At 47.9% G+C, this 19,618-nt stretch overlaps 1 protein-coding gene across 1 annotated transcript in view; it reads right to left on the bottom strand.

Moving 5' to 3' along the window:
• The window catches only part of GALNT16 (polypeptide N-acetylgalactosaminyltransferase 16), a 71,054-nt gene extending 53,261 nt beyond the window's left edge, over window positions 1-17,793 (bottom strand). Inside the window, exon 1 of the mRNA XM_005149243.3 lies at window positions 17,524-17,793. Within this exon, the coding sequence (XP_005149300.1) occupies window positions 17,524-17,727 (204 nt within the window). The 5' untranslated portion in view covers window positions 17,728-17,793. The remainder of the gene's footprint in view (window positions 1-17,523) is intronic.
• Between the last annotated feature and the right edge of the window lie 1,825 nt (window positions 17,794-19,618).

The following is a 19,618-nucleotide window of genomic DNA, read 5'->3' as shown; positions in this document are numbered from 1 at the left end:
ACTCTGTTCAGAAACCGCAAATAACCACACCTCAGGTTTCCTAAAGAAAAATTGATTGTTCCTTTCTTTCCTCATCTGAAAGTAAGGAAAATCTGCAGGGATGTTTAAAGAGCTGCTGTTCTCTGCAGTCGAAAGTGCAGAAGAAGAAGCACAAGGAAACAAAGTTGGTCCTATCTTGCCATATTGCAGTATACTTCCCCTCCAAACTGACTCTTTTTATCCATCCTGCCTGGCACCCTGCAAGCTCTCCCCATTCCATTTCACATAGATGCACTGAATCAGAGGCTGTAAGGCTTTCCTATCTCCAGGTTAATATTCACCCTCTGGGTTATGGAGCCAGCATGTAGGCCAATGGCTCAAACTGCAAGGATATTTCCTGCAAGGCTGCTCCAGGAGCCCTTGGAGCTGAATTGAGAGCTGATAGTCCAAATCCTTTACACCCAGTCCCCCAATCCTTTACACCAGTCCTTTACACCCAGTCCCCCAATTCAGCGCTGAACTGAGTGCAACATCTCCGCGGTAAATGACCATCTTTAGCCTGATACCATCTTAACAGATGGAAGCTCAAACAAGCACTGCATCATTCATCAGATATGCCTAAGATAATAAAAAGCAATATGCAGAACCAGTTCCCCAGATGACTAATAAATTTTGGAGGGAAGCAGCAAGTTGGAAAAGCACATGTAGAATATTCATCCCCATCCTCTGTTTTCTTACACATTCATTCATCCCTTCAATCTCTTCCCAGAGAGCTGTTTTAACCTGTGTGAAGCAACAAGTTTTAAACCAAGAGGGGAAGGAACTCCCTCAGCTTCTTTTAGTTGATGATATCACCCTCCACGGCACACTTCCTTCTTACCAGGAAAGTGACAGTCATCATCCCTCTCACAGCCCCTGGTTAATATCAGGTTAACAATGGGAATTCTCTTTGCAGTAAACCAATCACCTCCACCCAAGTGCCTCAACCTTGAGTACAAATATCAGTGAGAAACAGGAAAAATGCTTTTCCTCAGGGACCACAATGAGTGACTGGTGCAGGCCAGCCTGGCTCCATTCCTCCTGTTTCTCCCTACACTCCTTCCAAATACAGCTTGCACCCCTCATTGTCTTCTCAGTCCTGCTACTGGAAGACGACACCTCTACCCCCAAGTCTCTCATGATGTAGCGGGGCTCTTGTCTCCTTCTGGTATGGGGCTGTACTGGCCCAGCCCCTGCTTCTTTCACAGCCCAAAAGGGGGGCAGTCCTCAGGAGCAAGGAAATACAAACATCATTTGCAGACAGACAGAAGGACATTTTGCTAAGACTGGGCTTTCCTGTGAGTCTTGACCTCCCAAGCACTGTGCCTGGTAGCAGCTGGCAAAATCTGGAGGAGCGGCATAGTAATCTGCAGAGCAAAGTAAGATTAGTGCCTTAGCAGAGCAAGAGGAGCAGTAAAATAAGTGCCTATAGGCTCTTAAATATTCTTGCTTCTTTCTGCAAGCTACCACAGTTGCATGGTCCCATCCAGATGTTTTGAAGGACACAATAACTGATGCTCACAAGACAGCAACAATGTCTTGCAGAGCCCCTGAGAAGTGATTAACACCCCCTTTCCCTCTCAGCTCAAGGGAGAACTGCAAGACAGGAAACAGCTTCATAAAACACCTACTTCCAGGTCTGCGTAAGTCCTTCATTTGAAAAGCCTTACAAATCTCAAACCCAAAGTGTTTATCTTAATTAACTGCTTCCATTCTCCATCAGATACTAAATGTTTGAATGCACCTTTTTTGGTTTTTTCTAAGACAAATATTGCGCTATAATTAAAATCCAGTAACAACATTCTCTGCCTGGCAATACCCACTTTAAACACCAGGTTTTATGCTTTTTTGAGCCAGTGAGGCAATTTTACATTACTCACATCTTAAGGAATAAACTTTTCTAGAGAAGAGTTGAATCAAATAATTAAATAATTAACCCTCAGTGCTGTACATGAGATCTTACAAGCAGGAATCCAATAAGCTATGGATTGTCAGTAAATTCTTGCCTATTTCAGCTAAAATCTCTTCTAAGGGTCTGTAACTTGTATTAAGACACACAACAGATTCTAAAATCATTCATGTCTGGGTCCCCAAACTGCAAGCTAGACATTTGAAAAACTGCACAGAAACTATTCTTTTGCAGTACTGTTGGAGAGGAAAAGGGAGTGTTAACTTTTTTTTGTGGACAGAGAAGGCATCACAGCCCCACAAGTCAGTGACTCTTCAAGCATAGAATCATAGAATAGTTAGGGTTGGGAAGGACCTTAAGATCATCAAGTTCCAAACTCCGGGGATGCTTCACCCTAGACCATATTGCCCAAGGCTCTGTCTAACCCAGCCTTGAACACTGCCAAGGATGGAGCATTTGCCACTTCTTTGGGCAACATGTTTCAGTGCCTCACCACCCTCACAGTAAAGAAGTTCTTCCTTATATCTAACTTGAACTTCCCCATTTAAGTTTTAGCTCATTACCCCTTGTCCTATCATTACAGTCCCCAATGAATAGTCCTTCACCAGCACCCTTATAGACCCCCTTCAGATACTGGAAGGCTGCTATGAGGTCTCCACGCAGCCTTCTCTTCTCCAGGCTGAACAGCCCCAACTTTCTCAGCCTGTCTTCATACGGGAGGTGCTCCAGTCCCCTGATCATCCTTGTGGCCTCTTCTGGACTTGTTCCAACAGTTCCATGTCCTTTTTATGTTGAGGACACCAGAACTGCACACAATACTCCAAGTGAGGTCTCACAAGAGCAGAGTAGAGGGGCAGGACCACCTCCTTCGTCCTGCTGGTCACGCTCCTCTTGATGCAGCCCAGAATACAGTTGGCTTTCTGGGCTGTGAGTGCACACTGAAGCTGGCTCATGTTTCTCATTGACCAACACCCCCAAGTCCTTCTCTGCAGGGTTGCTCTGAATCTCTTCTCTGCCCAACCTGTAGCTGTGCCTGGGATTGCTCTGACCCAGGTGTAGGACCTTGCACTTTTCTTTCATGAGGTTCTTAACAATTCCACAACAGTTTGCTCCTCTTCTGAGACTGACAGGCACTGCACATTTGAGAACAAGGACAGACAGAAATGCTTGTTCCACCCTCCCTAATTTTGAAATATTCCTTTAAATTCCAAGTTAATGCCCACTTAAACTTGAAAAATGTCATACTCTCATGAATAAATCTTCCAGGCGAGACCTTCCATCAGATAGTATTTGGCAGAAGAGGCACTTTCATCCCTAACTCATGACATGAAAGCACAGAAGACAAGGGGGTAAAGAAGGTTGCTTAGCAGTTTAGTCCCAGAAGAAAAATGCAAGAATTGTGCAGAGAGCATCTACAATAGAGCACTCACTGAAGGGCAGTTCTTAATTAAACACATGGACAAACTCTCATCTCCTCTTTAGTAATACCACTAATCACTGAGCTTTTGTCCTCAGAGGACAGAAGCAGCTGAAAAATCACAACTTTTACATTCTGAAAGAGATGGAGTTGGATTTAGCTCTATATGGTGTAGGTACACCCAACTGCTACAACACTGGTCATCTAGTCCAATCCCCCACAGTGAGCAGGGACATCTTCAACCCAGAACCACATCCAGCCTGGCTTTGAATGTCTCCAGGGATGGTGAGTCCCCCCACCTTTCTGGGCAATCTGTGCCAGTGTTTTACCACCCTCATTGTAAAGAATTTGTTCCTTTAATCACACCTGAATCTCTCGTCTTTTAGTTTAAAACCATCACCCCCAATCCTGTAGCAACAGGCCTTGCTAAAAAGTCTTTTCTCATCTTTCTTATAGGTCCCTTTTAAGAACTGAAAGGCCTCAATAAGGTCTCCCCAGAGCCCTCTCTTCTCCAGGCTGAACAACCTCAACTCTCTCAGCCTTTCCTCTTAGGAGAGGTATTCCAGACCTCTGATCATTATCCCTCCTCTCAACCCTCTTCAGCAAGCCCATGTCTTTCCTGTACTGAGGATTTCAGAGCTGAATGCAGTACTGTAGGTGGGATCTCCCAGGAGCAGAGTAGAGGGGCAGAATCACCTCCTTTGACCTGCTGGTCATGCTCCTTTGAATGCAGCCAAAGATACAATTGGCCTTCTGTGCTGCAAGCACACATTGCTGGCTCATACCCAGTCTTTCATCCACCAGTACCCCCAAGTCCTTCTCCTCTGGGGTACTCTCAATCCCTTCATCCCCAACCTGTATTGATACCAGGGGGCTGCTCCAACCCAGGTCCTGTTGAACCTCATGAGGTTTGCATGGACCCACCTCTCCAGCTTGGCCAATTATGAATTCTTCTAATAAAGAACCCTGGGCAAATGGCATGCACCTCACCTGAGATATTTTGTCCAAACCATGAACCCAGTTCAAGGATAAAATTCAGCTGTATAGCTAAGGTAAGCACAGATCACAGAGACACTTTTCCTTCTGCTGGGCAGGAGCCAATGAACCGTCCCTGGACAACTCATTACTCTTTGCCTCATTCAAGTCACTCATGACAAATGCCTACAGCACTGCAATATGTCACACTTGCAAACAGAGACCTGAGCACTCTCAATGCTGCATTCCAAAGACACCCCAAAAAGAGAAGTGCCATCCCTGGGGGCAAAGCATGCTGGCACTCTGCATCAGCAGTGTATATTGATCTTGCTCTTCCTTAATGCACCTCACCCCCCGCAAAAGAGCCATGACTATCTGCACATGCACTGAAGCTCTAGGGAAGGGGTTGTCAGTCAAATGCCCAGTAAGAAAGACATTCAAAGAGAAAGTCAATGAGGCTGAGCAATCGGTGTAAATCAAGGCTTTAACCTTCCCAAGCCTCTCTCAGACTGCTGATCTGTAAAAGAAGATGCTTAAGCTCTTACCACATTTCTAAAGAGTCAAGTGCACCAGACATGTCAATGCGAAAAACGTTTATTAATAAAAGTACCAGTTGAAGTGTCTCAATCGTACTGTCTCTGGACTGTTCTCCATATGGACTCCACTCCTCTGGACTGTAGAAACCATTGGGCAGAGCAGATGCTACTACAGATCTGTTTAACTTAGAAATACAAACTCATGCTCAGCCTGTACATCTTTAGTAAATAGATTATTGGTTTGGTGCAGTATCTAAATCCTAACTAATCTGACCCTAGAAACTGTTGTGACTACAGCGGCCAGTATCCCAGTTTCTGGTGCATAAAACAGCAGTTTCTTTTTATTGACCAGCATAGAGAAATCTGGCTGCCTAGCAGCTGGATCAAATGGGAGCAGCCCCTTTCCACACAGCAAAGAAAACATTCAAGGAAACCCATCCTCTATCCGCTGCTCTGTGTTAACATCATTAGGCTATGACATATAGCCAGGCCATTTAATGTAAAAGGAAGAATTCTACCAATGGCATTTCCCTTACCTGAATGGAAGGGAGACTGTTAAATTATCTCTGAAGGAGCAGATAGGCCCCTCTAACAGCAGTCTTCCTAAATCACACATCTTTAAAGGAGGAGCTCTTTTTGCGGCAAGAAGCAGCCACCTCCAGCCCAATGACACTGAATCTTATTCTATAATCCCTGCATCCTTAGATAATATTTCCTTCTGTTTTCAGACCTTGAGAACTCAATCTATCTCAATACAAGCTAAAACCACAGTGTTGTGCATCCTGCATATCATATTGTCAATCTATTTAATGGGATGGAGGGAAGGAAGAACTATTGGATGATTTCTGCTCCTCCCCAGTCAAACAAGAGGCTCCAAAAGATAGTGTGGGCCATTACTACAGGAGGCAGGCAGCATCTGCAGGAAGGCTGCTGGGATGATACAGTTATTTTAACACCTTCACTTTCTGTCACTGATGCAAACACCACCACATGTGTAAAAAGGAAATAAAAAAATAAATAAAATAAAACCTCTAAAACAGCAGAAAACCACAACCAACTACAGCCCTTGTTCTTTGCTAATAAACTCAAAGAGCTGAAGTGACAAGGTAAGAAAGACAATATTAAAAATCCACACTTCAACAAACAAGCAAGCGTTTTAAATGTATTTTAATGCTACTCATCTCGCCCTACACTAGAAGCACAAACTAAAGACAAAAGTCCTTGCACCCCATGCTTCTTCATATGCCTTCCAAACCGCTTCCAAGTTGATGCAAGCTAGTTCAGCAAACCAAGGAGAGCACTGCCAACCACCTTCACACTCTCAGGAAGGCACCAAATCAATTTAATTAAAAGCTAAGAGAGGTTTTTTAAAACTAAGAGGTTTTTGAGCTGTGCACAATGACAAGTTCTTTTAGGTCAACACTTACTAAAGCACAGCATAAATACCTTTCTCCTTGCTAGGCTTGGTGTCTGTCTGGGGAACAGATAGCTGAGCTTCCCTCTAAATAACGCTGAAGACATTCCATGCAGTTTTTTTCACATGTGCTCTGGTAATACCCGAGGTACTGACCTGGCAGGAGAATTGCAAACGCTCTTCTGGAAGCACAGCCTATGGGGAGCATGAGTAACCCTACCAAACAGGAGAGTATTTTCCACTCACCCTTCTCAAGAGCAAAGGCATTTACTCTAGAACATCAGGGGGTTCAATCTATCTTGGATGTTTTTTCTCCTCAAGTAACTCCAAAAAGCCCATTTTTGCTTACAGCGCAGAGCCATTCTGAAGAACCAGTTCTGTCCTGATCCCGCAGTGCTGCATGGAGACATTCAAGAAACAATACCAAGTCTGCATACAGATTCTTATTCGGAGGTAAATTAGTATAACCAGCTGAATTCACCCTTGTGAAATTCTGCTTCTACAAGAGTAGATGCTGCTGTTTGTGCTTTCATTTGACTATTAGTAACTTCCGGCAAAAAGGACTCAACCAGATGGTATTGCCTCATACAACTTGTGTCACCAGACAGGCATGGAAGTGTTTCAGCACACAGGTACTGATGTTGCTGTTATTTATCTGCTTAAAGAACTTGGTAGCAAGATGAAAAACATTTGCTACACTACAGATACCAGGAAGTGTATTCCCAGATGAGATCATTCTTTCTTCTCCAGAGAGAATTATTGAAGTGCCTACAGTGTATTTTTTCCCCAGAAGAGCAACTACTGCTGCTCTGAGCACAGAACTAGAATCCAGACACTGGTTACAGATGTCACTCAGCATTGAAAACAACATAACACAGGGAACCTCACTTTACCCTGATTGAGAATTTAACTCTCCAAAGGCAGAATTAAGACTGAAGAAGCAGCAGCAGCCCCAAGGAGCTCCACTGCTGTGTGGATTTCCACTACAGCCCACAAAAGGAGTGTTCAAACACCATTCAGTATTAGGTCTGAGGTGGGAGAGGCTGAAGTCCAGCTCCCAGAGCTCAGCAAACAGCCAAAGGTTTATTCCAGTTCAGCCTGGAGGGCAGCTCATCATGGCAAGAAGTCATGCTGTTAAGCAGTAACAGGTTTAATGATTAACATTTGCACATAGAGGAATCATTTGGAAGCTTTTTATAACCCATCTCCCCACTCTTGCTACCATCAGCTTAGCCCCAGATCCTTCTTCTTTCTCCAAATGAACATGCAGAAAGAAATGCACAGTAAAACCTTATTGGCACTTGGGGAAATTAAGGGAAGGTGGATTGTCCCAACACACACCCCCCAGCCACAAGCCAAGTTAATTCCTGCCAAGCTGTTCCAGCCCCCTCTGGTTACACTAAGTGCCAAAGCAGGTTTAGGCGACCAACTCATCACTGACACTGAAATTACAAGGGGTGAGGGAGGAGGTGGTCCAAATGAATTACCAAGGCAAAGTGTAAAACCCTAACAAGAATGAGGTACAGCCAGTTACGGCAGCAGCTACCATGAGACCAACTGTGTTTTAATCATCTCTAGGTAGTAGCTGGAATCCAGTACCAAATTCTTTGAATTCATGCTGGTACACAGTTAATACCCAAGCAGTCTTGGCTTCCCTGGTTAATAACCAAAAGTTAGCAGGTCTTGGTAATGAACATACCTTCCCCCCACCACTTTCTTTTCTTCCTTTCAGCAGAGATTGATCTTAATCTCAGCTGTACCTCAGGGAAATGGAGGGAAAAATGCTTTCTACCCCCAACCCATCATCTTAAATTCATTATTCAACAGATCTCACCGCTTCTTTCTCCTAACCCTGAAGAGCCACAAAACAAAGCTCTCACATACAGAGAGCCAGCTACAGAGATGCACATCCACCTGTGAGCTGGGCTATGCACTCCCCCAGCAAACAGAGATACAGCCAGCTGACTCTCTAATGGCACAAACTGACAGGCAATGACCAAAATGCATCCCAATTTACCCCCCATCAGATATGGGACAGTGATATGGGAATATATCTTGGGAAGAAAAATATTGAACCAGTAACTTAAAGCAAATCCTGATCTCAATAGGAGTACTTTCCATTCAAATTCAAGAAGCACTCAGGTATCCCCCTTGATTCAGAGGTACAAGGAGCAGCAAAGGTCAGACTGGTACCAACCCCAAAGGGCAGAGCTGCACAATTAACAGCTTAAGGGCAGCAGAAAGAAGAATGCAGGAAATGCCCTACCTTTCATATTAACCCTGCCAAGCACAATCATTTGTATCACCTCACTGTGTTTCCCTTCAGCTCCAGCTCATCCTTCCTGAAGGTGAGGCTTTGGGCCCAAGAAAATTAATGAATAAATAATTCACAATTAATAACAATTGTTAATAATGCTGTAAGCTGAGGGATGCAAGCAGATCAGCACATTTTTCCTGCTACACAATGTGACTCAGTCTTCATCCTGCACTACAAGGACAGTGTTTATTTTCACTGTAAGCCACCTCTTCATGGCTCACCTAACATGTAGCACGAGATTTGTGTCTGTTCAAGAACCTGATCCAAGCCAGGAGTCCAACCACTGATTTATAATCCTTTCGTGCTCAGCCAAAGGGAGGATTTGATAGGTGTTTGGGCAGCCTCTCCAAAGCTAGAACCCACTTGACCTCATCATTGCCTGACTCAATGGATACACAGCTAATCCTGAAAGAGCACTGATTTCCTAGCTCTTCCCAAGATTCCTCTGGGGTTGCCCTGCCAGTGTGGTCCAGTTTTTCCAGCACAGACTGGAAACACTCCAGCTATCAGGCACGGCATAGCAATCTGGCATTCCATGGCACAGTACAGCCAGACTTAGACCACCCAAATGCAGAGAGGATAAAAAGAGACTCCAAGTTAGCTCAGATTTGCTCCAACACATTTTTGGAAAGGGTTACCTCATTGCAGAACATCCATCCGTCTGCTGCGAACTCAACCTCAGTATAAACACCACATTGCACTCTAAGCAATGGGAGAAACATAACTGTGCTCACCCCAAGCTGCATTTGGTACTGCCAGGGGAGCCAGCTCTGCAGTTCCTGAACACAAAACCAGAAGCCTTTACATTAGAGAAGCAAGTGTAGCATCAGCAGGGACATGGGGACTCAGCATCTCTGTGCCAGGAATAGGGTTATGCTCTACCTGCTTGTCACTGCTTGCATCAACCCACCCAGAGATCCCTTTGAGAAGCTGTGCCCTATAGTTGGGCAAAAAACTGGTACTTCAGCCAAACTGAGACATCTCAGAAGGTTCTGTAACACATATACCCTACTCCATCAGCAGCCTGGTGTAGCTGATAATGCCTACCACACAAACAGACCCCCCAAAAATCTCCCAGAAAGGTATAAAGAAAGCAAACAAACACACACATACATATTATAGCACTTGGGAAATACAGCATGATCACATCACTGATCACCAGGAGTCTGCAGCAAGCAGACTTGAAACAGTCACATTTCCTAACTCTGATACTTTGGGAAACTACATAAGCAGCACAGGAATTTTTAAACTTCCCTGTGTGGATGAGGTGGCTCCCATTCGCACTGCCACTGTATCCATGCTCGGAGACTAACTCACCAGTTACCCAAGGAGCTGCACTGCTTTCTGCAGCTTTTATGTGCGCTTCCTCATTTGTTAGGCTTTTTACTGCATACTTGATACCGAAAGGCACAAAAGTACAGCATGGCACTACTGAGCATGCCTCTCTGGCACTGAATACTTCATTCAGGACACTCAGCATGAGAGCAGATGGAAAGCATCAGGGTTTTCTAATTTTGTCCTGCAGGAAGACTTTTCCAGAGAAGCTCTGAAGGCACCTTCACTGGGCAGGAGCACTTCTGCAGCCAGGCCACGGCTGTTTCAGGATTCAGCTTATCCAAAATAAAAATGCAAGGAAAATTCTCCTTTCTTTTTCCCCTTCCAGGCTCATCAAAGGGCTGATGCAGGTTTCAGCACAGTTGTTTTCCCTCTCCATGCTACTTTAAAACAAAGCCTCCTCCCAAGTACCACATTTCAGCTCACAAGATGAAAAATTTGGGAAGTAAGAGAAAAAAACAGAAGGTTAAAGTCGATAATTTTCTACAGCTTTAGCCAAATGTCATCAGTGCCCATGCTGTAACAGAGTCCTGATCACGACACCTTGAAGCCTGAACTGCAAAGTCAACCCTACTGCTCCATCATGGCAGAACAACCAACCAAGCATCATCTGACGAGCCAAAACAGCTTCCCTGCTCAGGGATAGCCCCACGTGGCAGCTTCATTCACATTCCAGAGTAGCAGGAGGCTTAGACACCAACAGTGCTGTGGGACCTGCATTGCCACTGCAGAGGTTGAGTCTCTGCAGGGACGATGTCCCTGAAATAGCTGAAGGAAAGTGGCTCCAAAGAAAGCATGAACTGTCTATCAAAAGCTCAGGCTCTACCAACGTTAAGAAATTACCTACATGCTCAAAGCACAACACAGACTCATAGAATTATCTGGGTTGGAAAGAACCTTACGATCATCTAATTCTAAACCCCCTACTATGGGCAGGGACACCTCCCACTAGACCAGCTTGCTCAAAGCCCCATCCAATTTGGTCTTGAACAGCAGGAATGGGGCATCCACAAATTACCTTGGGCAACCTGTGCCAGTGTCTCACCATCCTCATAGTAAAGAATTTCTTCCTTATATCTAACCTAAGTCTCTCCTGTTTAAGCTTGAAGACTTGCAAGCTGAGTCTCCCAGAAGCCCTGCGAAGCAGATAAAATCTCCATTTTAGACTCTGGGGAAACTGAGACACAGCAGCCTGTAAGGAGGATGAGCTTGCAGCTCAGTCCGTAAGCCAGCTTGACTCCCAGGGTCTCACTTTAGTTATGTCTTTATCTTAACACGGTGGTATAGCATGTGTTGTGGATCACAGTCTCTGCACTAGCCACCGTACAGACAGAACAGCAGTGATAACTGACATGACGAGCCCCAGAGAGCCTACAGCCTTACTACAGGAGTTAGCAGATAAGGCTGGAGGAGCAAAAGGGAGCTGCATGTGCCACTGAAGCAGGAAAGAGAGAAGGTGGTTCTATGACTGACACTGGGATGCAATGGGATAAGACCAACCATCTGGCATCATATGGAGAGCCAAGGAAGAGCAAGAGATACACCACTGCCATGTTCTGCCCTGGGGCCTTCCCTGCAGAAGGGAGATGATGTATGGCACAGGCGAGCCAGGGTCCCCCACTGACCCACGCGCTTTATCCCCAGCAGGTTTGCCTGTTTATTTCACTGCCTTTGTGCTAGGCTGCATGTTCTTCTACTAGGAATAATTAAGTCATTTTTCAACACTCCAACACAGCAGCCCCAGCTCGTTGCTGCTGAAACAAAACTGCATCTTCTCCCCTTGCCTTTCAAGTGACTCCTGACCCTGGGATGAAGCTCTTGGCCAAGTTTCAACCACAGCAAACAGCGACCCGAGATGTCTGTCAAAGGATTCTGTTTCCTGCAAACACTGCTAAATTTTTAGCCTTGAAATCTTAGGGCAGTTTTGTGCACGCAAAAACAAATCTAACTGGGGAAGCAGCTGCACACTGACAGAACGCTTCAGCTTGCTACAGTGTGCAGCTGCTTCACCCACTTATTTAATGGGAACAAATTGGTAAAAACAAAGGAGTCATCTTCAGGAGACCTGCCCTACACACCACCCTGGGCTGCCCAGATCACCATGCTGCCCAAGCCCCAGCTACCTCGCTGCAGCTACCTTGTCACTGTGATTAACAATTAGAGCCAAAGCTGCCAACTGGATTTTATTAACATCATTATTGTGAATAATTTCTTTTATTTTACTTTTTAATACACCACATGGGCCACCAGCACGAATTAAATATGAAATAGTTTTCTGCCATTTAAACAAACAGCATTCGTTCCCACATTTTTAAAACATAAACAGTGTAAATAAAATATTAAGCTGTCAAACTGCCACTGAATCTTCCTCTTGCAGTAATACCTCTGGAGAAATAGTTAGCAAGTCATCCTTTCCCAGGGAGCTGGCACCAGCCTCTCATCTGCCGTAACAGCGATCCACAGAGATCCAACACATTCAGTGTTGCAGGTGTCTGATCACAGCAGGAGCAGCTGCCATAAACCCCCAAGTATTAAGGGCCACTCCCCACCCCCCAACACACAACCACCCAGCATAAGAGCAGAAAGAAACCCATATAGCCACGTTGCTGATCTTTGCCCCAAAAGGCAGGAGACTCCAGAGTGAGCAACCTGGTAAGAGTCAAACAGTAAGGAGGCTGCTGAAGTGAGCTGTGGCATCTCATTAAATATTAGGCCTTCTCTCTCCACAGCACAGCAGGCCATGAAATCAAACCTGTACTTCACAAACTTGACAATATGCCAATGCAAGGAATTAGTGCTCTTTCCCCTCTTTTTGTTATTATTTAGGACCTCTGAGCCTGCAAGACCTGCCTCGGGCAGGCACACATGCAGGAGCCCTGTGGGATACAAGTCCCTGAAAAGTGGTATCACTTAATGATCCATGATAAGCAGCTTATCCCACTTGTGATGGAAAGAGCATCCCTGAAATCTGCACACAGAGGGAATGTGATGGAGGAGTGTGAATAAAATAATTCACAAACAAACAGTGAACATCAGCTGCACCTGCTCCATGGGATTCAGGTACCCACAGCCAAATGCAACAGAAAACAAATGCATCAGTCTGAAGGCTATACACACCAAGGTAACTTTACACAGTGGCAAATACAACTGTGGGTAAACTTGACAGTTTGACTACTCAGAGAAGCAGGGAAACCCCAGCCACTGCCTATCTTGTGGCTAAACAAGAGTGAGAAACAAACGATTGACATCTTTCCTCACCAACTTTATCCCCACAGATACTCAATGCCCACAGACACTTTCAGTTATCAGCAGCACATCCCAGAGGATTCTCCCACTCACTGTCTCGCCACAGGCAGGTGACCCTCAGTTCAGCAGTGTTTGCAGAGCATTTGGAAACCCTTTGCTATAAGGGAAAAGAACGTCTTGATCTCATCTCCCCTGTGCTCATTTTATACAGCTGAGCACATGGTAGAGAGGAGCCAGGAGAGCTGAACCCAGGCAGTCTGAGCCAGTATTACAATACAAGGTCTCTCAGCTGCCAAACAGGGTCACAGAGGAGCTACACAGGTCACACAAGTTGGCAGGACAAAGATAAGAGACAGCATGCTTGCTCCAAAGAGCAACTGGGCACCAGCCTGACATGATTCAGAGCATTTAGCTAATGATACTCTTCTATCACCATCTTCCAGCCACATTGCTGCTTTCCTGCTAGAAAAGGCAAGAGGAAAATCTGGTCATGCAATATTCAGAGGCAGGAGCCCTGGGCTCAGCCCATGTCTGCACCATGCTAAAGCAGACAAGCAGCACGTGATGAATGATTAAGTGCCTGTATGCCGTGTAGAAATCAAGCCAGCGATGCCAATGTCCTTCCAAAAGACGTGTTGCACAGCTTCTGCCTCCAGGAAATGTCCAAGGAGCAGAGGCAACTTGCTGCCTGGGAGGGGCAGGGAAGAGCCCAGGGAAGAAGTCCACCCTCCAGAACACTCAATACAAACCAACTATTAGAGGGTCCAGGGGTCCTCCTCCTAATTGAAATTAAGCTATGCTGTGACCCAGAGAAAAAATGTATTCCTAGGGCTGTGGTACTCACTTGTGCTTCCACCCCAGGTGGAAGGGGAAGCACGCAGGGGCTCAGTGTGCCACGTAGTCAGCCATGCCCTTTATCAATTTCTGCATGTTTCTTTCATGCATCTATAGGACCCATTTGGGAGATGCTGCTGCAGAGAGCACGTGTCAAGATTTCTGGATATAAAGCAGGGATCTGGAGAATTACTATTAATGCACAAGCTATTTCTGGAACATGGATCTCTGACAGCCCTTCTGCCCCAACTTCAGTAGTCAAAGACTTCCCTTGCTGACTCCAGAAGGCAGACATCCGGATCATAAGTTTAGAGTTGTGCTAATAAACACGAGGTCAACAACAAGAAACCAGTTTCAAACTGAGACTCACAATTGCCTGTAGTTTGTACCAGAGATTATTTTTATTCTTTGCATTGGGAAAGGATAATGAAGAAACCCACAAGGCCAGCTAGCAATTCAAGTTTTAGAAGCCACGTCATTCACCATCATTTGCCCAGGATTTGAAGTGTCCCAGCACAGACACAAGAGCAGAACTCTTGGACTCACCCAAAAGACAAGATTTTTTCTTTTTCCCAGACAGAAAAGCAGCCAACTTTAGAAAACTGAGAAAATATTTTCCAGAGACCCATAAGTCACATGAGTCACCCTTATTCGCAGATGAGCCCAAACCTGAACTCCAACATCATCACTCACGCAGAGCAGAGGAAACCAAAAGCTGGATCAAAATGGGCAGCTTGTCTCCGTGGCTCTGCAGGAGGCCGAGGACAGGAGAAGCAGGCGGAGCACAGGCACGCCTCCTCTTACACAAGACTGCCATTATATATTAAGTCAAGGAATCCAACTTTGCGGGGAATGAACTCAGGGCTGAGGGCTCTGCACTGCAAAAGGCCAGCTGCTGCTCCACACTTCTGCAGCAGGGCAGTTGAAACAGCACATTTTGCTGCTAGCTGGGAGAGGGCAGTGGGCAGTGCCTCAGCCGCAGCTGTGCACCCAGGAACTGGAGAAGGATGCGTGCTGAGGACCACTTGCACAGCTATAGCCCCACAGGCACACACGATCAACTCAGCTCACAAGACCAACTGCTCAGACCCCAGCCAGGTACCATCCCCTGCAAGGGGTGATTTCCCCGCACCCCTGCCAACCTTTCTGCCCCATGCCCGCCTGCAGTCACTTCCCTGCTTCCACCCAGCAGCACAGGCAGAGGCCGTGCTGGGACAGCTTGGTATTTACCTCCCATCGCAGTGAAGCCCTCCAGGCTCTCCAACAGCCGTTCCACTGCACAGCTACAACAGCGCATACATTGCGTTTTACCAGCTTGTATGTTATGGCAACCCACCAAACCCCTGGGAAACCACTCTGCATGCAGGAGGGGAAGCCCAAACACCAGAATCCGCTGTTTCCCTTCTTCATGCAAACAGACTGTAGCAGGTCAGATTGTGATATTTCCATCGTGCCCCACTGTCAGGTGCATGAGGAGAGGTTCCTCCTTTGTCCCAGCTACTGCCAGCCAAGCAGACCAAGACTTAAGGGGAAGGAGAGCTGGCATACTCCAGTGACAGAAGGACAGAAGAGGCAAAGGATGAGTATCTTTCCCCACAAAGGGATTTCAGGTGTGGAGCAGAGCTGGGATGCTTTACATTGTTCTGGAAGCAGGATCAGCTTTGGAGCAGCTGTCACACAGCACTATTGCTTGTAATGAGAGGCTTTGTGGTTAGCCATGAGCACATACCGCCTCCCACCAACAGCAGCAACATAACAACGTGCGGCACTGCCACAGCATCCTCCTCCCAAGGGTTTTAATATACTTAGCAGACGATATGGATTCATGTAACCTCACAAGCCCTCTGAGAGGGAGTAAAATAAATGCCAAAAAAAAAAGAAAAAGAAAAAAAAAGGATGGGATAAGCAGGAGAACAGAGACATAAAACTGCCAGAGCAGCATGTTCAAGCATGCATAAGAAATCACGGGCTCAGGGGCAGCTTCCCCCATTGCTAAGGTGGAATCCAACAGTCAGCAGTGCTCCAAATCCTCCGTTTGTTCAACTCAGCCCCGGCCGGTTCAAAAACATTTCCCAGCACACCCAAAGAGCTATGGCAATAACAGCACCCACACAGAACCCCTTGTCTGAGAGGTACTGTGTTCGTTTCCATAGCCCTGCTCTGTAGAGAGACTCTCAGCAGAGCAGCCACAACTGCTGGCAGCCCCCAGCCCTAGTGAGCAGCAAACAACATCCTTGCTCTGCCCAAAAGCTTCAGTTTTGACTTTTGAGTTTTGGCAGCTGTGAGACATGGCCGAGGATCTCAGCTGAAAGGTTTCCACCCTGTATCCCAAGGGCTAGGGATGCTCTCACAGCATTTCCCAGATATTCATGAGGCTTCCCAAACCCACCCCCCCACCTGCCACCCCACTTCACAGGGGGAGAAAAGAGAGACAACAGGCCAATAACCCCCAGTGCCAGTCAAGGAGGAAGCAGAGAGCCCCGGCACCCGGCCCCTGCTCCAACCCCGACCAGGCTGTTGCTGCTTTTGTTCCCTTCCATGTGTGCGTAACCAGCTGATTAATGGATTTGCAGCCAAAGAGTGACACACAGTGCGGCTCCCGAACTGCTTCAGCTGGATCACTCCTGGGAATGGTATTGCTGAGGCACTTTTGCTCCAAGGGCTGGTTTATTCTTATGAAGCTATTGCCTAGAGTTGGGAGAGCTTTACTGCTGCTGTTACACAGGCTGAAGGAGGACAAACCTCCTCCATGGACAGAGCAGTAAGGTCCTCAACATCCTTAAGTCAGGAGCTCGATTTTGTCACCCTCCTGAGTCCACAGACACCCAGTAAGGGCAGAGCATGGGGCTTTCAAAGCAAATCTGAAGTAGCACATCAGGTCATCACTAACACTCTGTGGGTTAAGAAGGAGCCCCAGGGGCTCCCCCATCTCCCACTTTGCCCAAAACCTGGCCTGAGCCCCACTCACAGGCTGCTGTCTCTGGCTTAAAACTGACCCAGCTTGTGAGCTGCTCCCCGGTCCCCGTTTGGCAGCAAAACAGAGGGAGCCAAGGCAGAGGCTGGTATCAGCTGCACAGTGTGTGTGTGTGATGCTGGCTGCATCCCTCGTCTGATGCCCAGTGCCAGGGAAAGGCTTGCAAGAGGTCAGGGCTCTGATCTGGTCTGACGGGAAAACCTGTTATCACACACATATATACACCACACATACATATATATAAAGTAAGTGCCTCTTGAACGCTAACCAAAACCCTTCCAGGCGTTTCACCCTCCCTTTTTCCCTACCAAGGACAGCCACGCAGCCGGAGCAGCAGCTCCCGGCGAGCCGGCGGACAGGAGACAACTCGCAGATACTTTACCCACGACGCTGCTCGCCTCCCCTGAGGTTTGCCCACCCTGCTTCCCCGCTTGTCGCGGCTGCCATGGTGACAAGCACGGGTGCTGCCACAAAGGCAGAGCAGCCTGAAGCGCTGCCCGCTCCCCTCCGCGGCAGGGCGGGATGCTATGCGGCCGCGGTTCACTCACGATGAGGGGGATGGTCCTCTCCTCCCGGCGGAGCTCCAGCCTGCCGGCCGCCCTCTGCCCGCCGCGGGCGCTGCCGCTACCGCTGCCGGCGGACCTGCCGGAGGCCACCGAACGGGGCTTGTTGTCCTGCCATAAGTAGTAGAAAGTGCCCAGGATCCATGCGACTGTCAGGATGGCGATAGCATTGGCCCTGATCCTCCTCATGCCGAGCGGCCCGGGGGAGCCTGGGAGCGCTGCCTCGACGGGCAGCGGCGGCTGCGGGAAGAACGACGGGAGAGGCGAGAGGCGGCGGAACGGCTCCCCCCGCACCGCTCCAGCCCCGCACCGCCCAGCCGCCGCTGCCGCCGCCTGGTCCTAATGCCTCGCCCCCCCCCCCCCCCCCCGGCTCCGCCGCAGGGGGCGGAGGGCTCCGCGCCACCGCCTCCTCCGCCTCCTCCTCCTCCTCCCGGCCTGGCCGGCGGGGGAGCCCCCGGCCGGCAATGGGCGCCGGGGCTGTGCGCTGCCTGCCGGCCGGCTCCGGCGCCTCTGAGGATGCGCTCTGCGCTACAGCTGGAGCGGGGCAGCTCTGGGAAACCGAGTGCTTCGGGGGCCGGCGGGTGCCACGGCTCAGCCCCACGAGGCAGCTACTGGGACGCGGTGACACGGCGAGCTACCCTCCCGTACCGATAGCCCAGGCCCCTGCCCTCGGTGGCCCCCGCCGCAGGGTACTTTGTGCCATAAGGTTGGTGACCAGCGAGCACACGTGCACCCCATAGCATACGGGATCTAGATGCCCACTCCATAGAGATGGGCACATCCGCAGCAGCATCTCACTCTGAAGCCGTAGTGGTTCACAGAAGGAAAGCTCCTGGGCTGACAACGGACAAGCAACCACCCAGAATTACACATGGGCACAAGGGCTGGGTGTCTGGGTGAGCACTACATCCACAAGATCTTTGGAGCCCTGCAGGAAAGGAAGCAGCAGAGGGACAAGGATGATACAATTCTGCATTACAAGGCATTGCCAACGCTGTAGTGTTAAAAAGCTCATTGAATCCAGCCCTGGGGGCAGTTTAAGCAACAGACCATCCAGCTCATGAAACCAAGTCACTTTCAGGCACAGTACAGCTGCTGTGCAACTGGGGCTTAAGGGTTAGAGAGGGCAGGAAGAGGTACCAAGAAAACTACCAGCAAAGACACATACTTAGAAAATGTGAGTGCCCCCAAGGCACCTGACCAGGGGGTGAGACGGTTTGAATTACTGTACAGAAAATGGGAGCAGGGCTTCTAAATTACTTTCTTCTTATTTATTTTTTTTTTCTTTTCCTGGCCAAATCCCTCTAAATGTAACTATAACTTGCCCTGCTAAATTGCCCTTCCAGGAGTGCCTGCACACTGCTTGTTTCATGAAGCACAATACTCTGTCAGACTTGTACTGTGCTAGCACTTGGGACAGAGAGCTGTTGCTAGGACCACCACCTCCAAGGGCTGCATTGTAGCTCCACACCAGCCTCCCTACACAGCACACTACACTCCCAACACAGAAAGGTGTTTCAAAGCATCTTACATCCTCCAAGGTATCTTCCCCAATAACTCATCAACCACCTGCAGCTTCCCAGGCCATCTGATCACAGCCAGCAGCAAGGGGAAGTTGGAGACATTCCAGGCAAAAACAGAGTCCTGTAAGTGGCCAACAAAAACATAACTAACCCAAGCTTCCTCAGCTCATGTCTGACCCACTGGTATGAGTGACCTGTGGAAGCTGAGCTCCCACTGTTCTCTGTCTCTTTCACTGCCTGGGTTGCAGAGGGACATGAAGAAAGGCAGAGGAGCTGCCTCCAGGATTCAGAAAAGGGAAGGAGATGGGAGAAGGATATGACCAAGTCCCTGTGACAGCAGAGCCAGCCCCATACACTGCCTTCTCTTTCACCACTGTGCAGATCATAACAGACTTTGCTTGATTCCTTCTTAGTCTTTTTTCACCATTCTGTGAAATTCACTATAGAAAAGCAAATCACTCAGTGATGGAGAAAACCCTCTGCCCCAACGCTTGAACTGAAAAGACCACCTTCTCCTGCCTTCCCAAGTACTCTGATTTCCACCACAGCCATTTTTT

This window comes from Melopsittacus undulatus, chromosome 4, assembly GCF_012275295.1.
Source record: "Melopsittacus undulatus isolate bMelUnd1 chromosome 4, bMelUnd1.mat.Z, whole genome shotgun sequence".
Lineage (NCBI taxonomy): Eukaryota > Metazoa > Chordata > Aves > Psittaciformes > Psittaculidae > Melopsittacus > Melopsittacus undulatus.
Note: the sequence above shows the minus strand (reverse complement) of the source record. Positions and strands in the feature narration are given on the sequence as shown.